The 18048-nt window shown below is 42.5% G+C and overlaps 1 protein-coding gene across 11 annotated transcripts in view; it reads right to left on the bottom strand.

The window, feature by feature from the left end:
- MTUS2 (microtubule associated scaffold protein 2) overlaps nucleotides 1–18048 on the bottom strand; it is a 502826-nt gene that overhangs the window by 298684 nt on the left and 186094 nt on the right. For all 11 annotated transcript variants that reach the window (XR_012158528.1, XM_073340921.1, XM_073340900.1 and 8 more), the window contains 2 exons: nucleotides 6055–8655; nucleotides 24–264 (listed from right to left, as the gene is read on the bottom strand). Coding sequence is in view for 10 of the 11 variants with exons in the window: in XM_073340921.1 (XP_073197022.1) it covers nucleotides 24–264; nucleotides 6055–8358 (2545 nt within the window). In the remaining variant the exon portion in view is untranslated. The remainder of the gene's footprint in view (nucleotides 1–23; nucleotides 265–6054; nucleotides 8656–18048) is intronic.

Below are 18048 nucleotides of genomic sequence, written 5' to 3'. Positions count from 1 at the left end.
GAAAGGAAGTGTTTGTAGTTTACCTGAAGCCTCAGGATGATAAAGGCTGGACGCATTTGTTATTTGTCCTTGTTGATGGAGGCAGCTATCTGAGGACCTTTGACTTGCAATCAAAATCCTACTTTTTGCAGAGGGCAACCTGGAAACCGCACCCAGTCCTAACTGTGGTTTAAGTATCATGGCAGATCGATAAAAACTTGGGGATACCTCATAGTGGGTATATGGCGGAGAACAGAATTCTTCTTTCATAGGCCTTTTCCCAACCTATAGAGAAACAAATGAAACAGCTATCACTGCAGTGTACTCACACATCCAGGAGCTTACATTTGCTTGTAAAGACTATGACTAATTTCTCCTCTTTGTGGTTGCTGCTTTGAGATCAGCATGGGAGGAGATTCGAAATGTGATGGTTTGATCACATTGATCATTAGCCATGGAATAAAAATTTCATTCACAACCCAGCCAAATGCAACACACCACTGACCCTTGCTCTCAGAAAAAGCCTCAAGTAGTGAAAATGAAGTGACACTATTAACACCTGAAAGGTAAATCTCCTTGACCATGGAGAATGATGTGCCAAGAAAATGAGTAAAGGGAATTTTTTTGGATGTTATTTAAAATACTCCTTATTGGAAGATAAACCAGAGCTCTATTTTTTTTAAAAAGATACTCATCTCGAGCAAAGTTTCTTGGATGAGCAAGTTGTCTTTTATTACAGGAATGTGGAGAATTTAATTTTTACACCATGATGAATGAAACAATTATAAACAAAGTTAAAAGTACTTTTAGCTAATTTCATCAGAAAAATAATCTCATTTGAGATTAATATGTTCACATTCATTGTGATGAAGGTATACAAAGAAACTTGGCCTTATTTGTTCACAGAATGACCCTGAGTCCTATGAATTTATTTGCTATTCATAAGCATTTGCCAGATAGTTTGGTATGAAACACATTACCATACAGGCTAATCACAAACTGTTCACTTTGGCTTTCGTTATTCATTATTCATGGTATGTAGTAGGTAACCTAAATCACATGGTGCTGTTTCTGCTCCCTGAAACGGAAGCTTCTTAAAAGAGGGAAACATTTTTGACAAATGTGTGGTCCAATTCATGAACCTTTCAGGATTCATATGAACCTTTCAGGATTCATGTCCCAAATAAACGGGCTATTGTCTGAATCCTGATGAAAGGCACAGCCCCACAAACAACAGCAGAGCAAATTCTCCACATAAAGGCCGTGAACCTGCAAAGACCTATATATGTGCTTAGCTCCACACATGCTGAGGCTTGGTCTACACTACAAACTTATGTCAGTTTAACTGAAATCCACCCCGTGAGCGACGTAGTAATACCAACCAAACTCCCAGTGTAGAGAGTGCTATGTGAATGGGAGGACTTCTCCTGTTGGCATAGCTACCAACTCTCAGGGACGTGGAGTACCTAAGCTGATGGGAGAAGTTCTCCCGTGAGTCCCGTCAGCTTAGGTAGAGTCTTCACTAAGTACTACAGCTGCAACGCTTGAAGTGTAGACCTGCCCTGAGTCCACCTCTTCAGGCTGTGGCTGATTTCCATGACTTGGGATAAAAGAAGACAGCGATGTCACATACCTATGGATGTTCACTTCTCCACAGTTTGCTAAGACACATTTACACTATTGACCCGATTAGCACTCTGGGTTGGAGTCCAACTTTTGTAGACTTTTCTTTTAAAATATAAATCATAATTCTCTGTTAAGGACCCTTTAATATTTTCCAGTGTGTCCCAGTTAGGGGTTTGGGGTTATTTGGGGGGGGGGGGGGGGAGTGGCTTGGAAATCAGGGCTAAATTTATTTTAAAAATTAATCAAAAATAGCCTCAGGCCATCACGTATGCAGAAGAATATCTACTGATTAATTAATTCTGCTGTAAATTACAATGTATTTAATATGGCAAGCCCATATCTTTTCAGCAATTATAAGCATTTAGAGGATGCACTTTAACAGTGACTATAGGAGCTTTGATCCTAGCAGATTCATAAGCACATCTTTAACATTCCAAAATACATAAGATTGGCCTTAAACTATTACAGAATCAGTTTAGAATCTTTTAGGGTTTTGCATATTTTATACTGAAATTCTGATAAGACAGATACTGTAGATATTTAGGGCTTGTCCACACGTAAAACGCTGCAGCTGCGCTGCTGTAGCACTTCAGCAAAGGAACAACCTATGCCAACAGGAGGGGGTTCTTCTGTCAGCGTAATTCACCTCACTGAAGGGAGAATTCTCCTGTCGACCTAGCGCTGTCTACACCAGGGGTTAGGTCAGTTTAACTGAGTCACTCACGGGGTGTGGATTTTTCACACCCCGGAGCAATGCAGTTATACCGACCTAATTTCCTAGTGTACACCAGGCCTGAGCATTTTATCTTTGCTCTACATTTTTCACCATAAATGTAGCCTCGTTTTCCACCATTAAATCTTCAGTAACATTCTTCTTTCTTTGTATTATATTTATATGACCTACTTTTCTATTTTAGAATTCAGGTTTTCATTACATATGTCTGATTCCTGATGCCTAACTTGTATGAAAAGTAAATTATCTTAATTTTTCAAAATTAATCAATGTAGTAGTTTTACTGAAGCTTTTAGGTGTGAGATTTTTTTCCTGGATAAGATTTAGTTATCTTTTCTCCTCATATCAGCATATTTCAGTCAGATTGCATTATACACTTCCTATCATTTTGTTTATAACTGGCAGTGAATAGACCAACAACAAATTCCTAAACAGAAGGAACAGAGAAATTCTTTGAATACAGAGACCATGCATTTTTAATAAGCTGAGTTAGTTTTGCCAAGGCTTCAAACTACTTGTGTTATCTTTATTGACAGTGCTCTATAGGTTAGACAGCAGGGCTGCAGACATGAAATAAGGTGACCAGATGTCCCGATTTTATAGGGACAGTCCCGATTTTGGGGTATTTTTCTTATATAGATTCCTATTACCCCCCAACCCCGTCCCAATTTTTCACACTTGCTGTCTGGTTACCCCCTAACATGAAAAGATTATCACAAATTTAAAATGAATCCTCTGATGGAATCCAGGAGGACTTGCCTGATCATTTCTCAGCAAATACAGTAAATATGTTTGTTTAAAAAAAAAATTCCACACACAATCGCTCTATTCTGAATGAGACAAAATTGCTGTTTGTGGATTGAGTCCGTTTTTATGGTTTGTACTTTGGGACAAATGTAGATAGGGTGTAATTTGATTGGCTTCAGTGGAGTTGTACCTGATTACAAGGCTCGTTTTGGCCTATAGTATTCTGCATTAGCTGTTTGGGGCTTTTAAAGAATGAACTGATATATCCTGTTAAAGCTCCCAACTCCTGTAATTTTAGACTTCTGATTTCACATGCCATGGTATGCAATAAATATCTCCTACTCACTCTATGTATAAACCAATGTGCCTCCATCACTTGAAAAGTCAGCAGTTAAGTGCAAATTAGCAACTTCCACAATACGGCTAATTCTAAACAGAACTGGTAGCAATGCCTACAGTTAAGATTGCCCAGCATTTTCCATTATAAGACTTTACAATCTTTACATTTAATAAACTTTACGTTCAGGACAAGCTTTTCCTTGTTGGGTGTCTGCGCTCTGGTGATTTATTTATTTATTTATTTCGTTCAACCTTTTCTGAGAATGAGATAAGGGAAAATTATGGAGACAAGGTGGGTGAGGTAATATCTTTTATTGGACCTACTTCTGTTGCTGAGAGACAATAAAAGGTGGGACCGACATGGCTACAACTACACTGCATACAAGGGAAAATTATGTTATATGACCCATGTAAAATAAGATTCTTATAGCCCTTTCATTGAGAGGTTCTACTGGCCTCCATGCTTTGGAGCAAGGACTTGAAATTTGACAGGCAGCACTACCAGAACCCATCCCCATGGCACTGCAGTCATGACAAGTGGCACTGCAGTCACCCTGCCTTGATTTCCCTTTCTCTCCATTAGTTCTTTAAGCCTTCAGCAAGGTTCAGTTATAGAGGTGACTTAGCCTTAGAGCTAGGCTACAGAATGCAACCCCTTCCAAGGTAACAAAAGTCCAAAGTAAAACACCAACATCAGATTTCCACTCCAGATCTGTGCCAGGCAGAGCCCTTCTCCACGGGGTCTGACTGTTCCATACCACAGTCTTTGGCCCTTCTCTTGGGCTCAGCTTCCAGCCCTCCTGGGCTCTGGTCAGTCCCTTTCTCTCCCCTTACTAGCAAGAGTAGCTGCATCCCCTCATAGGGTGACAGCATTGGGAGAACACACACCTAACCTCTACTGTGGCTTCTTGACCCTGGGAACCCTAAACTACTGGGCTATATGCTACGTAATTCAAACTCTAGCTCGTTCTACCTTTCCTTCTTAGAACTTCTTCCTACGTACCAGCCTGGCCTCTCTGAAAAGTCTTTTTCCTCAAGTCTTTTCAGCTCTAATCATCAGCTAAAATTCCTTTCCCCTGTGAACAGTGTATCCACAGCCCTTCTTTCCTGGGGCTGTACTTTAATCCTGGCAGGCCTCCCTGGCCCATCAAGATTCTGGTTCTACCCCCTCAGAGTCATCTCTCCTGACTCTTGGCCTTCCCCGCCACTGAGCTAAGAGTGGTCCTTCATAATGCTCAGGAGGTGGTCACCTGATTCTGGCATTTGGCCCCCCTTCCCAGCTTGGTCTGCTGATTCTTCCTGAATAACTGAATTAAAGGTGCCATGTTCTAGAACAGGGTTGGCTGGCCCCAGGGCCCACTGTCCTTAGCTGGACAGACTGCCCTGTTACAGCACCTGAAGCTAGAGGATACTTAGGCCTTAATTTCTGTGCCTCAGTTCCCCATCTGTAAAATGGGAATAAAAAATACCACCTTACTTGACAGAGAGTATTACAAAAATAAATTAATATTTGTGAAGCACTCAGATACCATGGTGATGGGTGCCACCAACAAACTCATTAGAAATTAATAATTCCATCTTCAAAGAGGGGTTTGAATTGTACGTGGTTAATAAGGCCAGGGCCACACAGTGAACAATGAGGATAAAACAAAATACTGAATAGCTGCTCAGACAGTGAGCACCTTTCATCCTGTGCACTGGGAGTGTGTGTGGGGGAATGTGGAAAAAATAGTATGTGACCACGTAACGACTGTATCATAATGTACCACAAGTCCCAAGTAATGGGCAGTAAGTAGCTGTCCCACAAATTAACCAGGGACTCAACTGTGACCCCTGCTTGCCCACTCCCCTGCCCTTCTGCACTGGAGGGGGTGTAGTGGCACAGAAGCAGTCTGTAACTGACAATGGGGGTAGAAGGTGAACCATGATCTTGCCCAGAGTGACCAAACTGGAAGCAGACATCTTGGCAAGGCGGTACTGAATGGGCCATAGGGAATTCAGTTATCCTCTGACTGCATTGAGAAACAGCCGGGGAAATGAAAATTCTGTTATTTTGAGAGAATGGTTAATATACCCGTCCACTGCAAAATGAACCAAGACATAAACATTTTACTAAACATTATAAATTGTCTTACAGCAGCTTTGAAAGGCCCTGTTTTTCGGTTCATCCAAATGAGAGGCAAACTCTTCTAGTCCTACTGCATGTCAACAGTCCAGAGCTCTTGCTGGACATACCTGCCAACCTTCCTCTGAAGGAGGAAAAGCCCCTGTTTACCAGCAAATAGTGACCATTTTCTTCAGCTGTCTCTTCAAAAGGCTTGCCTAGACCCATGTATGTCAATGGAGTTAAGAGACAGGCCTTTCTCTCTCTCCAATGTTCCCATTTATAGTTTTCAAATATTAGGGGGTGACTGTGTGCTTCTGGGAAGCACTGTGACAGTACAATGACAGCTTCCAGCAACAGACTATTCGTCGAAACAGTTAAGAAAATTTGTTTACAATGCCCACATATATCCCAGTATTGATTTACTGTTTTCAGGTTTTACAGCCAATCTCTGCTATTTTCCTCAAAGAAACAAGCAAACAAACAAACGTCAATAGGTATACAAAAGAGGTGGTTATCTCCTTACCTCCTGTAAAAACTTTTCACTCATTTGACCAAAATGATGCCCTGGGGGTTTAATGCCAGATACCACGAGTCCTGAACCATAGATTCTTGGCTTTTGCAAGTCGGGTTTAAATTTGTCATACAGAATGTTAGATGGTTTAATGTCCCCACCACTCAGTATCTGCTGTTCTTTTGCCATGGGCATACCGCACACAGGGGGACCATAGGGCAGCTCAGTTGAGGCAAAGGAAGGGTCAAGATGGTCTATAGACTGAGGATTTCTTCTAATGTAAGTGATGATCTTAGGTCTCACGTGTTTGGGTTTGGGTATGGCAGGTTTTATCTCGATGTTTTCTTCAGGCTTTTCACTGCCGTCGCTCTCCACATCACCTTTGGCTGTAAGGGAGCCCTTGGAATGGACAAGGATTGGTTTGGGGATTCCACTGTTGGCAGCAGTCTTGATAGGCACTTTAGGGGATATGTTTAACAACTGGGTACTGTCAATGGGAGATAGGACTGAGGAGGGTGACAGCTTGTCAACATGAAGTGAATAAAGATCCTTTAAATTGCTGTTTGAAATTGTGGGCTGATTATTAACATTCACAGTTGCCACTGGGTGCAAGGAAGTTGGGACACAGAAAAAGGCATCAGCCCTTGCTGAAATTTTATAACTCTCTGATGCTTCATCTGAAAGATATTTCTTTGCAATAGCTGTCTTTTTATTCTGAACTGAAAAGCTTGTGGTTTCCACATCATTATTCTGGTTGTTTGGCTGTTCATTTGACATTGTTTCTGTACTAAGCACTCTGTGTTGATCTGAGAGATCAGAGGCAGACATTGTGGTGTTTTCAGTGTTCCCTTTGACTAGCATCAGTTTATTCTCATTAACTTTCATGGTTTTGCTGTAAGGAAGACTAACGTTGTGTAGAAAAGATATATGCCCACCAACTGTCTGAATGCAACTTGTACCAGCTTCAAGTAAGTTTCTATTTCTTGTAGGTGTCAGTTTGCCACTGGATTTGCTATCATCACTAAGAGGAAATACAGATCCAGTTTCTTTGTCTGTTATGTATTCCTGACGACCTTGATTAGCTGCCCTGTTTTCATCATTACTACTTCCTCTTCCTAACCCAGGGCAGGTGTTATTACCACTTAGTAGTCTGTCCTCAGCATAGGCTACCACTTGGTTTAAGAGCGGATCCCCTACTTTACTACAAAAGTCTTGAAACTGGGGAGCTTGCATTTTGGAAACTTCAGCTCCACATCCTTTCTTCTCTTGTACCAATGTACTTTCTTCTCTTTGACATCCTAGAAATTCTACCAACATAATTCTCTCAATTTTTTGTTGACAAATATTCTTAGATGGTACAAGTGGTGGATTTTTTAGCTCCAGTTTTTTACTCTTATCACCCTGACCTAATTGTGCTTCTGACTTACTAGAGACTTCACTGGGCTTACCACTTAAATTTAGATCTACGTGAGTAGGATGCTGTGTGCTTTTACTGTTAACATTTGGTACATCTTCCACATCCATTTGGATCTCCGGAATATTTACTTTCTTGTTTTCTGAGGTAGATGGTTTTGAATAAAACACTGTATTTTCCTCTGAGGTATTGTCAAGTGGATGAAAAACCATACCTAGAAAATGATCCACTGGTGTTTTCTGTGATTTCTCAGTATCGCCAATCAAATGATGTGATGTATCAATGGAATCCAGTGATGCAGAAAGCGAACGTTTACACGACACACGTTCTTTTGAAAATGCTTCTGTTTTAGTAGAAAATTTACTTGATCTTCCCAAAGAAAGCCTTTTTATTCCTTCAGCTTCCATGGTCCTGATCATTTTATCCTTAGAAATATGCCGGGTAAATTCATCATCATCTTTTGAAAGAACCCCTGAACTGGTGTCATTTGCACTGCTCTTCAAATTAGACAGACTTTTTCCTCGGCTAATTCGAATTTTCTTTGAAGTATCCTTAACTTCATCAGTCCTGTAATCTTTATCCAATTCCTTGTTTATGGTGGGAGGCAACCTAAATTTTTGTACATTGATGTCACAAATCTGAGATTCCTTAAAGACCAGAAGTTTATTCTGCTCTGTATCCAACTGCGTAATGTTCTCTGACCCACCAGTATGCACACTTCCAGGATCAGCTGTCAAATCACATCTCTTGACCTCCCCTTCAGTGCTTCTGACCTTTGTCATAATTTGGTTGGCATTTGTATCTCCCATACTTATTATGCTTTCATTGTTATTTTTTATTTCATTTCTGTTGTCCTGCAGCTGGGTGTAACATGGCTCACTTGGTATCAGTGATGCACTCATTTTGAAATTTCAGGTGACTGCTTTTTTGACAGTCCTATTTAAGGAGCAAGCTCTCTCTTCAACCAGTTTAGCTATTATGCATGCTTCGGTTAAGGATTTAAATTACAAACTGATCAGTAGAAAATTCTTTCTCAAGCTGTTTGGAGTCTTGTTAGATTCACATTTTTATGCTGCTTCAATGGCTTTCACAGCAGCTTCCTGACTTGAGAAATCTTTTTGACATACAGTAGAGATTTATTTAAAGCAAGATATAGACATTAGGTTCCCTCAGAATGAGAGCCAGTTAGTCCATTTAACCTATAAGGGAAGAAAAAAAAGTTACATTAGGTCACGGGGCTTAAAAAAAACCCCACACACATGTTGTTAACTCAAATGATGTCACTAGCAATACTCACTGTTGCATCCACAGATTAATGTCTCATAACACTTTATGTACATTTTCAATTATTGCTAATAACAAATATTTGTAGACCATGGCTTGGTGTACGCCAGAAAAGGTGTATCATCATAACTATGTTGGAAAGGGGTGTGATGTGTGTGTGTTATACCCATATAAGCACTTGTGTGGATGTAATTATATCATAGCTTTCTTCGCTTCCCATACAGAAAAAAGCTACACTGGTATAAGCACTTGTATACGGATATAACTGAGAGAGTTATGCCACTTAACCATCCCAGTATAGTTAAAATGACAACACTTTCTAGTGTACACAAGTCCTGAGGAACAAAATTCTGGCAACGTCAGGAAAAGTTTACTTGGCTTCCCTCCCTCCCCCAGATGGCAGTGATACACACGCTAAGGCTCTATCTACTCTAGGAGCTAGGGATGGGCTTCCATGCTTGCAGACACATACCCATGCTAGCTCAACAAGAGCTGGCGTGAGCATAAATAGCAGCCGTGGTGGCATGGGTAGCTGCAGTGGAGGCACGGCTTAGCTGTGCCAAGTGCGTTCCCACCAGTCAGGCAGGTTTGTAGTTGGCATGGCTAAGCCGTGCTGCCGCTACCATGGCCACTACTTCTGGCATATTAGCTCAGATCTGAGCTAGTACAAATATGTCTACACGAGCTGGAAATCACACCCTTCGTTCGCAGTACAGATGTAAGCTATGTTACAGCCATCAAAGCAGGCCCTCCCTGACTTTTTGTAGGGCGCTCAAAGGGAGCAGGCATCCTCTGTCAACTGCAATGGCAGGAAGACAGCTTTCTACACTTGTGTCCTCGCATTTTATCTCAAGTAATTCAAAAGTAATTAGTAATATGAATAATGTTTAACATGTAGTAATATGTGCATTTGGAAAACTAGAAATGAGCCAAAGCTGAAAAACTGAGACCCAGATTTGAAACCACCACCTTAATACCCTAAGATATTGAGATTCCAGTTAGGAGGTACTGGATCAGCCCATTTTGGAGATAGGCTCTATCTATAACATCTGGATGCAAGTTTAGGATGGAATTTCAAAATCCCTCTAGACTCAAGGTTCCAGTTCAGCCCATTATACAAAAAGGCCCTGATCCTAACTTTCAGATCAGAGTTCAAGTCCAGATTTGTGCACGTGTGCACACACACACAGACAGACACACGGTTGGGTTTGGATTCCAGCTTCTGGCTCAGTTCCCCCTCTAGAACAAACATTAACTAATTACATTAATTCATGAAACAGAACATTATATCAGACCTCCATTTCAATATCACAGAACCGTGTTATTATACATCTTATCCTTGGAGCACTTTAGGATATGAATTTTAAATTAATGTTATGTTCTGCCCTTACTCCCAGAGATTAAATTATTGAACTGATTGTAGATATTTAAAGGTTTTATTTAAAATTTGGACTTTCTCCAATTAAAATATTTTGCAGAATTACAGTACCAGAATTTACAAATTAATTGTGAAGGCTAAACTCTCAACCTATAGGGGATGATTCATGTTGCTAAATGGCGACCCTTGGGTTCTCTGGTAGACAGTCAATGGTTAGGGTGCATGGCATCAAAGGTAAGGGATTTTAAAACAAAAAGAACAGCAAGGAGAGCATCAGGGCTTAGAAAAGGATGGGAAAACTCAAATTCAGCCTCTACCCAACATCCCTTCCCTCTTCCTAATTCCATCTTGCCACCTCCAAAAAACCTCAAACACTATACATAATACAATTGCTCTAATAAAGAAATTAATAGAGAGGCTATCTAGCAGAATCTTATTTTCATTGTGTAATTGCTGAGAAGGAACGAAAACCAGAACTGATATGAAGCAATGGGTTTCCTTTCCTCACCATTCCTCCTGGGGTTAGGGAGAATAAAGAGAAGATTATCATAAAAATTACGGTTCCCAGGTACGTAACCCAAGTTAATGCTATGAGTCACTATTTGACTAATTTATTTATATGGTCAGAATCAAAGGTATGAACTATGCTTACTCAGAACAGGTGCTCAGTTGTCAGTGTTCCATGCCTTTGGGGGGGGGGGCAGCAGGTGGAGGGAGGGGAGCAATGCTATTGTCATAGGCTGATTTGCATTCTGCTCCATTACTTTTGTATAGAATGTATTAACAAAATAGTATTTTAACAAGAAAACAAACAAACAAAACAAAAACCCCAACCTCCTCTTTGTCACTTTACTCTCACCAGTAATGCAAATCACTTTTCAAGTACACGCAAGGAAATATTTTTCTCAAATTTGTACTGTGCTTGCCAAATACAATTTTTCAACCAAATAAAAAACAAAAGCCATATATATTCACCTCTTAGTCAATAAAGTAAACTTGTATTTGCTTAGCATGTGGAATGCACATAATTAATTTTATTGGGCATATGGTTTCCCTGTAGTGGAAAGTCGACCAATCTGACTAAATTGAAGAGATGTGCTCAGGCTTTGTTCTTCAAATAGAACTGTATTTCCCTCAAATGGAAAGCGAAACTGACAAGGACAATAAAATTTTTTTTTTTTTTTAGTAGTGCGTGATCTTGGTGTCAGATATTTTGTAATAATTTAAGTTAGTTTAAAAAAAACTTTATCATGTTCTCTGCAGATAAGTAGGGATGACATCACTAGGGAATGTCACTCTCCCCCCACACACTCCTGCAGAGAAACTAATAGGAGGAAATCTCTGATATTCCCTCACTGAAATTCTCCCCAGTTATTCTGTCAGCTCACCCGAGGGAGGGGCTTCCCCCAGACAACAAGCAGCAGGGTCCACCCCTGAATTCCATGAAATCCCCAGGATCTGATGATTCCCCAGAACCAAAAGAAGACAAGTACATTCACACGGAGGCCTCATACCTCTGGGTCTCGGGCGCATCCTGCAGCAGAACTCCAGTGGAGCTACACTGACAGTACCTCTGAAGCTAGCAGCAGCTGTAAGGAGCCCCCTTAAACAGGATCCCCACTGCGAAGGTAAAGGCTAAGACTCAATATTCCCAACGTTGCGTTATATACTCTTCCTCAATAGCACAAGGCTGATGGACCCCTCTGGCCTTGGGCCACTAACTCCTTGTCCCTTCCCCACTTATGGATTCTCGGCCCAAGGGAGAACAATCTAGGCACTACAGCAGCACAAATAAATAAATAAATAAATAAAGCCGCTTGCAGGTGCACAATTAGATCGTACACATTTTTAAATGTGCAATTCGATTAGCAGTGTAGCCTGGTGATAGTTTTTAAATAAATGTCTTACAAAATGTTAGAAGGGAAATAAGTGAGGTATTTAAGATTGTGGTGGATAAGGTAAACACTAGTTAGTACCCCCTCTTTACACTGCTCCGTGATGTGAATACAAGTGGGCACTCAATGAAACTGATGGAAGGTAAATTTGAAAAAAAAATTAGAAACACTTCACAGAACATGTGCTTATCCTGGAGCATTCACTACAGTGGAACATTTCAGAGCTAAAATGAGGTAGTCAAAAGTCAAGTTTTGGGGCACAAACTGATCACTGATTAATTTACACCATCAGGTGTTGGCCACTTCCCAAGGGAGGTACCCAATCTACCTCTAGATTCTAAGATCATATAGTCTGACCTTCTGCATAACATAGGTCAGAGAATCTCAGCCAGTGATTCCAAATCCATCACTTCTGTCTCACTTGGAGCATCTCTTTTAGAAAGACATCCATTCTTGATTTAAAGACTTCCAAGGATTGGAGAACCCACTATATCCTTTTGGTAAGTTGCTTCAGTGGTTAATAACCCTCACTGTTAAAAACGTGTACCTTACTTCTAGTTTGAATTTGTCTAGTTTTACTATCCAGCCATTGGATCTTTTTTGTGCCTTCATCAGCTAACTTGAAGAAACTTTTAGTATCAGATATCTTCTCCCCACAGAGAACCTATATATGGTGACCAAGTCACCTCTTAACCTTCTCTTTAATAAACTACATAGCTTGAGCTTAGAATCATAGAATCTAAAAATAGAATATTATGGTTGGAAGAGTCCTCACGAGGTCATCTAGTCCAATCCCCTGCTCAAAGTAAGACCAACACCCACTAAATCATCCCAGCCAGGGCTTTGTCAAGCCGGGCCTTAAAAACCTCTAAGGATGGAGATTCATTCGTTAGTCTTTCACTATAAAGCAGACCCTGACTCATTCTCATGACTCTTTTCTGAACTCTTCCCAGTTTTACCACATCCTTTTCAATGTGTGGACACTAGATTTAGACACTAAGTGAAATCCTGCCTTCATTGAAATCAATGGCAAGACTCCCATTTGACTTCAGTGGGACAAGGATTTCACCCAGTAATGGTCTCACTAACACCATATACAGAACTAATGCCACTTCCTTACTCCTACCCAATATTCTCCTATTTATACATCCCAGGTATGTGTTAGCTCTTTTAGCCACAGTATTGCACCATCAACTCCTGTTCAAACGGTTGTCCACCGTGACCCCTATGTCCTTTTTAGAGCCACTGTTGTTCAAGATACAGTCCCCAATCTTGTAAGCATGACATACATTCTTTGATTAGATAGATCAATAGTTGGATTTATGCCATATGATCCCTGTTTCAATAATCAAAACTTATGCAATGTAAATATAGCTGTCAGGATTATCGACTCAGAAGAATGTGGCAGTGGTGCTGGAATAAATCTTAAGGCTCCACTCTGACTTAAAATATGCTCAAAGCTGTAGGTTTTCTGCAGAACCAATGCATAAAATAGAGATAAGAATCCTTATGTTGATTAATAAATATACTGTTTATTCAGGCTTCTATGATAAGGAATCCAAAACATTTTTTTTGTTTGAGTCAGCACAATAAATATTTTAGGTGACTATGACAGATATATTTGAGTGTATGATTTATAGTTTTGTATTAAATGTAGGCACCTACTGCATCTGATCATTCTAATATAGATAACTTCTATGTGAATAAATTATGTCATTGGGGATTGAGCTGCCTAGCTTCCCCTAAGTGGCATGTCTAACCCTAGCTTCAATAAGCTGTTTGGGAGTCATTAGGATGAAACAAATATCAAGAGGGAAGTGAGGAAGGAGATAAATGTGTCTGAGTTCTTTCTAAATCAACTTGTTAGCAACTGGTCACACACACATAGCTTACATCACTTCTTGCAGCTCTGGAAGGTCTTAACAATTCCTAAAAGGCAACCTTTTAAACCTAAACTACTGACATTAGATACCAAAGACAGTGGCATCACATCCCCTAGAAGCAGTGCCATGCAGATCCCAGATAAGGAGTAGGACTGAAAGATTTAAAGATTGGACTTAATACACAAAAGTCTCAATGTGGGTAAAAGTCTCATATTACAATATGAAGCAAGGTAGAAAATGTTTCTTCTGAATTTGTGGGCGTGGAAACTCACGTTATGTTACAGCTCTTGAAATCATGGCAGGATACAATTTCAGTATGCTGTGAACAAAGTATACAAAGCAAAATAGAGAAGCTGGTGGGCAGAATAAGACAAGCCATCAATCTATGATTACCAGCGGTTCCTATAGGGAAGAGAAAAGTTCTGAAAAGCCTGAGACGCTGCTAAGTAATTTTGTTAGTTTCAGCAACCTCCATTTCCCTCCCAGATGTCTGACTTCAAGAAAGTTTACCTCTGTATATAACCACAGGACAATGATGATTGCTTGTGAACATGTAGCTATTACAAATCCAAACTCCGAATTCCCACTGACCTGAAAGGGAGATTCCATGCATGGAATTATTTTAAAGATTGAACACAGAGGACATAACCACAATTAAACAAAAGGGGTGGGGAAAAAGATTTGAGAAAAAGAAAAATACAGTGGGTGGGGAGAGAAACAATTTACTTTAGAACATTAAAAAATGAGAGAGTGAGATTTGAAATCATAACCCCAAGTGAAAAGCAGCAGAAAATAACGATCAGCTAAAAACAAGGCAAAATAACTGAAGAAAAATATACTTTAAATAAATAAAATATAAAATCTGGTCACCATAAAATCTCATATGGTCACCATAATCCAGTAGGTGGTCATCAAGCTAACTAAGGATTTCTTTCAAGCTATAACAAGGTCCCTAATCTCACATGCCCTGGCCTCTCCTAAACTTCATTCTTACCAGCTGATTCCAACCTACCACGTGCAACACAAGGAAGAAAGTGAAGGCAGAACTGGAGGATTTATGTCTTACCACACACTGTGGGGACAATAATACCACATGGACCTTTTTAACAGAATAGGGTCAGCTAGACCAGGAAGGTGACAGTCCATTTGAAACAACAGTAGCAATTTTTCCCTTTGTTATTGTAAAACAGGCACGTTAGGAATAACACTGGCGGCATGTGTTGGCTGTATTCTCAGAAGGCGCTACATAAAAGAAAAAAAGATAAAGCCTCACCATATTATTGGGGCTTTTTCTGTTTTTAATAAGAGACCAAAAACAGAGCACCGATAATCTTGAGGTCCACAGAGGAATGCTCAAGAAACATTACAAGAAATAAAAGCTAGAAGCAAAGAAATAAAACCAAAAGCTGGTTGCAATTGTTGACCAGCTCTAATAAAAACTATTTCCTGAGCATAGAATATCATAAATATTCCCTCATCACCAGCACTGCAATTCTATCAACTAAATATTTATGATGTTAAATTGATGCTAAAAATGCATTGGCTGCTACAGTACAGTACCTAGAGCTTATGCTGACAGCTCTTTCTGATTTCTGATTTACAAGAACCAGGGCCGGCTCTAGGTTTTTTGCTGCCCCAAGCAAAAAATTTGCCACCCCAAGCTCCGAGAGTGCAACTGCCCAAGCAAAAAAAAAAAAAAAAGGGTGGCCACAATGGGGGTTTTGCTGGCATAGCTATGTTGGCCAAAGGGGTGTGTTTTTTCACACCCCATCAGATATAGTTTTGCTGACAAAACCCTTTGTAACATAGTCCTGGCCTTTAATTTAAAGAGGTGCACAGATCGACTTCCTGTTGTCATTTATCTGCAAGCTGCTGCATCTGAAATCCTCTGGAATTGCCCTCCAGAGGTAGCGGTTGTACTTGCTGCACTACCCCGCACATTTTCGGTGTGTACCTGTCTGTTGCCGTTTTTACAAGATTTGCCCTCCATTTGCATTGTGAGACTGTTTCCCACAATGAAAGCATGCAGTGTTGGAGTGTTGCACAGGTCGTGCTTCCTGCATGACGCCTCGTGTATTTGTTGCACAGATTACATAATGATGCTGTTCCCTGACATCTTTAGTAGCTGTCTTCCTTGATACAGCAAATTTTAGTGCACATTGTGGGGTCAGATTAATCTTGTCAATAGCTGGTTTTGGATTGTTTCACTTTGCATACCACATAACAATATATCTCTTAATGCATCATTTAAATTCCCTCTAAACTGGCAATGCTCTGTTAATTTCCTTAATTCAGCCACATTCAGAAATGTTGAATTTTCTTTTGGATTCTGTTTATAAAAGCATAAACATTCTGCAAGCACTAGTGGCTCTAGGGACAGGTGATTTTTGTAGCATTTCCACAATCTCAGCAAATGCTTTGTCTGCTGGTTAATAGGAGCCATGCCCCAGGTTACAGGTTTTAGCCCCCATGACACTAAGCAAAACTGCCACTTTTCTCTCATTGTGATATATTTATTTATCTCATTCTATCATGCACAATTGGCCAGATGTATTCTGGAGTTTTTTCCCTACCTTTCTCCAAAGTATCACAGATTGGCCATGGCTGGAGACAGGACACCAGACGGTGGATTAGGGCTCTGAGGTGGTACAAAGAATCCCCTCTCTCAGATGCCTGGCTGGTGTGTCTCTAGGGCAGGGGTGGGCAAACTTTTTGGCCCGAGGGCCACACTGGGGTTGTGCAACTGTATGGAGGGCTGGGTAGGGAAGGCTGTGCCTCCACAAACAGCCTGGCCCCCACACCCTATCCACCCCCTCTGACTTCCCGCCCCCCTCAGAACCCCTGACCCATCCAATCCCCCCTGCTCCTTGACCCCTGACCACCCCCTCCCAGGACCCCCCGCCCCTAACCGCCCCTTGGGACTCCACCCCCTATCCAACTCCCCCCGCCTCCCCCCCCGCTCCCTGTCCCCTAACTGCCACGACCCCTATCCACACCCCGGCCCCTAACCACCTCCAGGACCCCATCCCCTATCCAACTCCCGTTGCTCCCCGTCCCCTGACTGCCACCCCCCCCAGAACCTCCACCCCATCCAACCACCCCTGCTCCCTGTCCCCTGACTGCCCCTCGGGGCACCCTGCCCCTTATCCAACCCCCCTGCTCCCTGCCCCCTTACCATGCCAGAGCCAGCTGCGCTGCCCGAAAGGAGCAGCGGGCCAGAGCGCTGCCCACGCAGCGGCATGCCATGGGAGAGGGGAGACAGCGGGGGAGGGGCCAGGGGCTAGCCTCTCTGGCCGGGAGCTCAGGGGCCAGGCAGGATCAGGCCCACGGGCCGTAGTTTGTCCACCTCCGCTCTAGGGTGACCAGGTGTCTGTTTTTCCACTGGAATACCCAGTCGAAAAGGGACCCTGGCAGCTCAGGTCAGCACGGTCATCCGGGCTGTTAAAAGTCCGGTCGGCAGTGCTGCGGCACTAAGGCAGGCTAGTCCCAACCTGTCCTGGCTGGCACCACGCTGTGCCCCGGAAGCAGCCAGCAGATCCAGCTCCTAGACGGGAGGGCCACAAGGCTCCATGCACTGCTGGTGGGGGGAGGGGGGAGTGCCCGCGGGTGAGAGAAGCGCATGGAGCCTCCCCGGCCCCCCCGCCTAGGCCCCGGACCTGCTGGCTGCTTTTGGGGTGCGTGCAGCGCAGTGCCAGGACAGGCAGGGATCCTGCCTTAGTCCCCCCCACTGCACCACTGACCGGGAGCCACGCGAGGTAAGCCCATGCCCCAGCCCTGAGCCCCCTCAACCCAGAGCCCCCTCCTGTACTGCAAACCCCTCATCCCCAGCCCCACCCCAGAGCCTGCACCCCCAGCCCAGAGCTGTCACCCGCACTGCAACCCAACCCCCTGCCCCAACCCAGAGCCCCCTCCCACACCCTGAACCCCTCATCCCTGGCCCTACCCCAGAGCCCTCACCCCCTCCTGCACCCCAAGCCCCTGCCTCAACCCACAGCCCCCTCCTCCACTCCAAATCCCTCAGCCCCAGCCTGGAGCCCCCTCCTGGAGCCCAAAACTGTCGACCCCAGCCGGAGTCCTCACCCTCTCCTGCATCTCAACTCCCTGCCCCATCCCAGAGCTCCCTCCTGCTCCCTGAACCCCACATTTCTGGTT

Source organism: Lepidochelys kempii, chromosome 1 (assembly GCF_965140265.1).
Source record: "Lepidochelys kempii isolate rLepKem1 chromosome 1, rLepKem1.hap2, whole genome shotgun sequence".
NCBI classification, from domain to species: domain Eukaryota; kingdom Metazoa; phylum Chordata; order Testudines; family Cheloniidae; genus Lepidochelys; species Lepidochelys kempii.
This window is presented reverse-complemented; position numbering and strand designations above follow the sequence as displayed.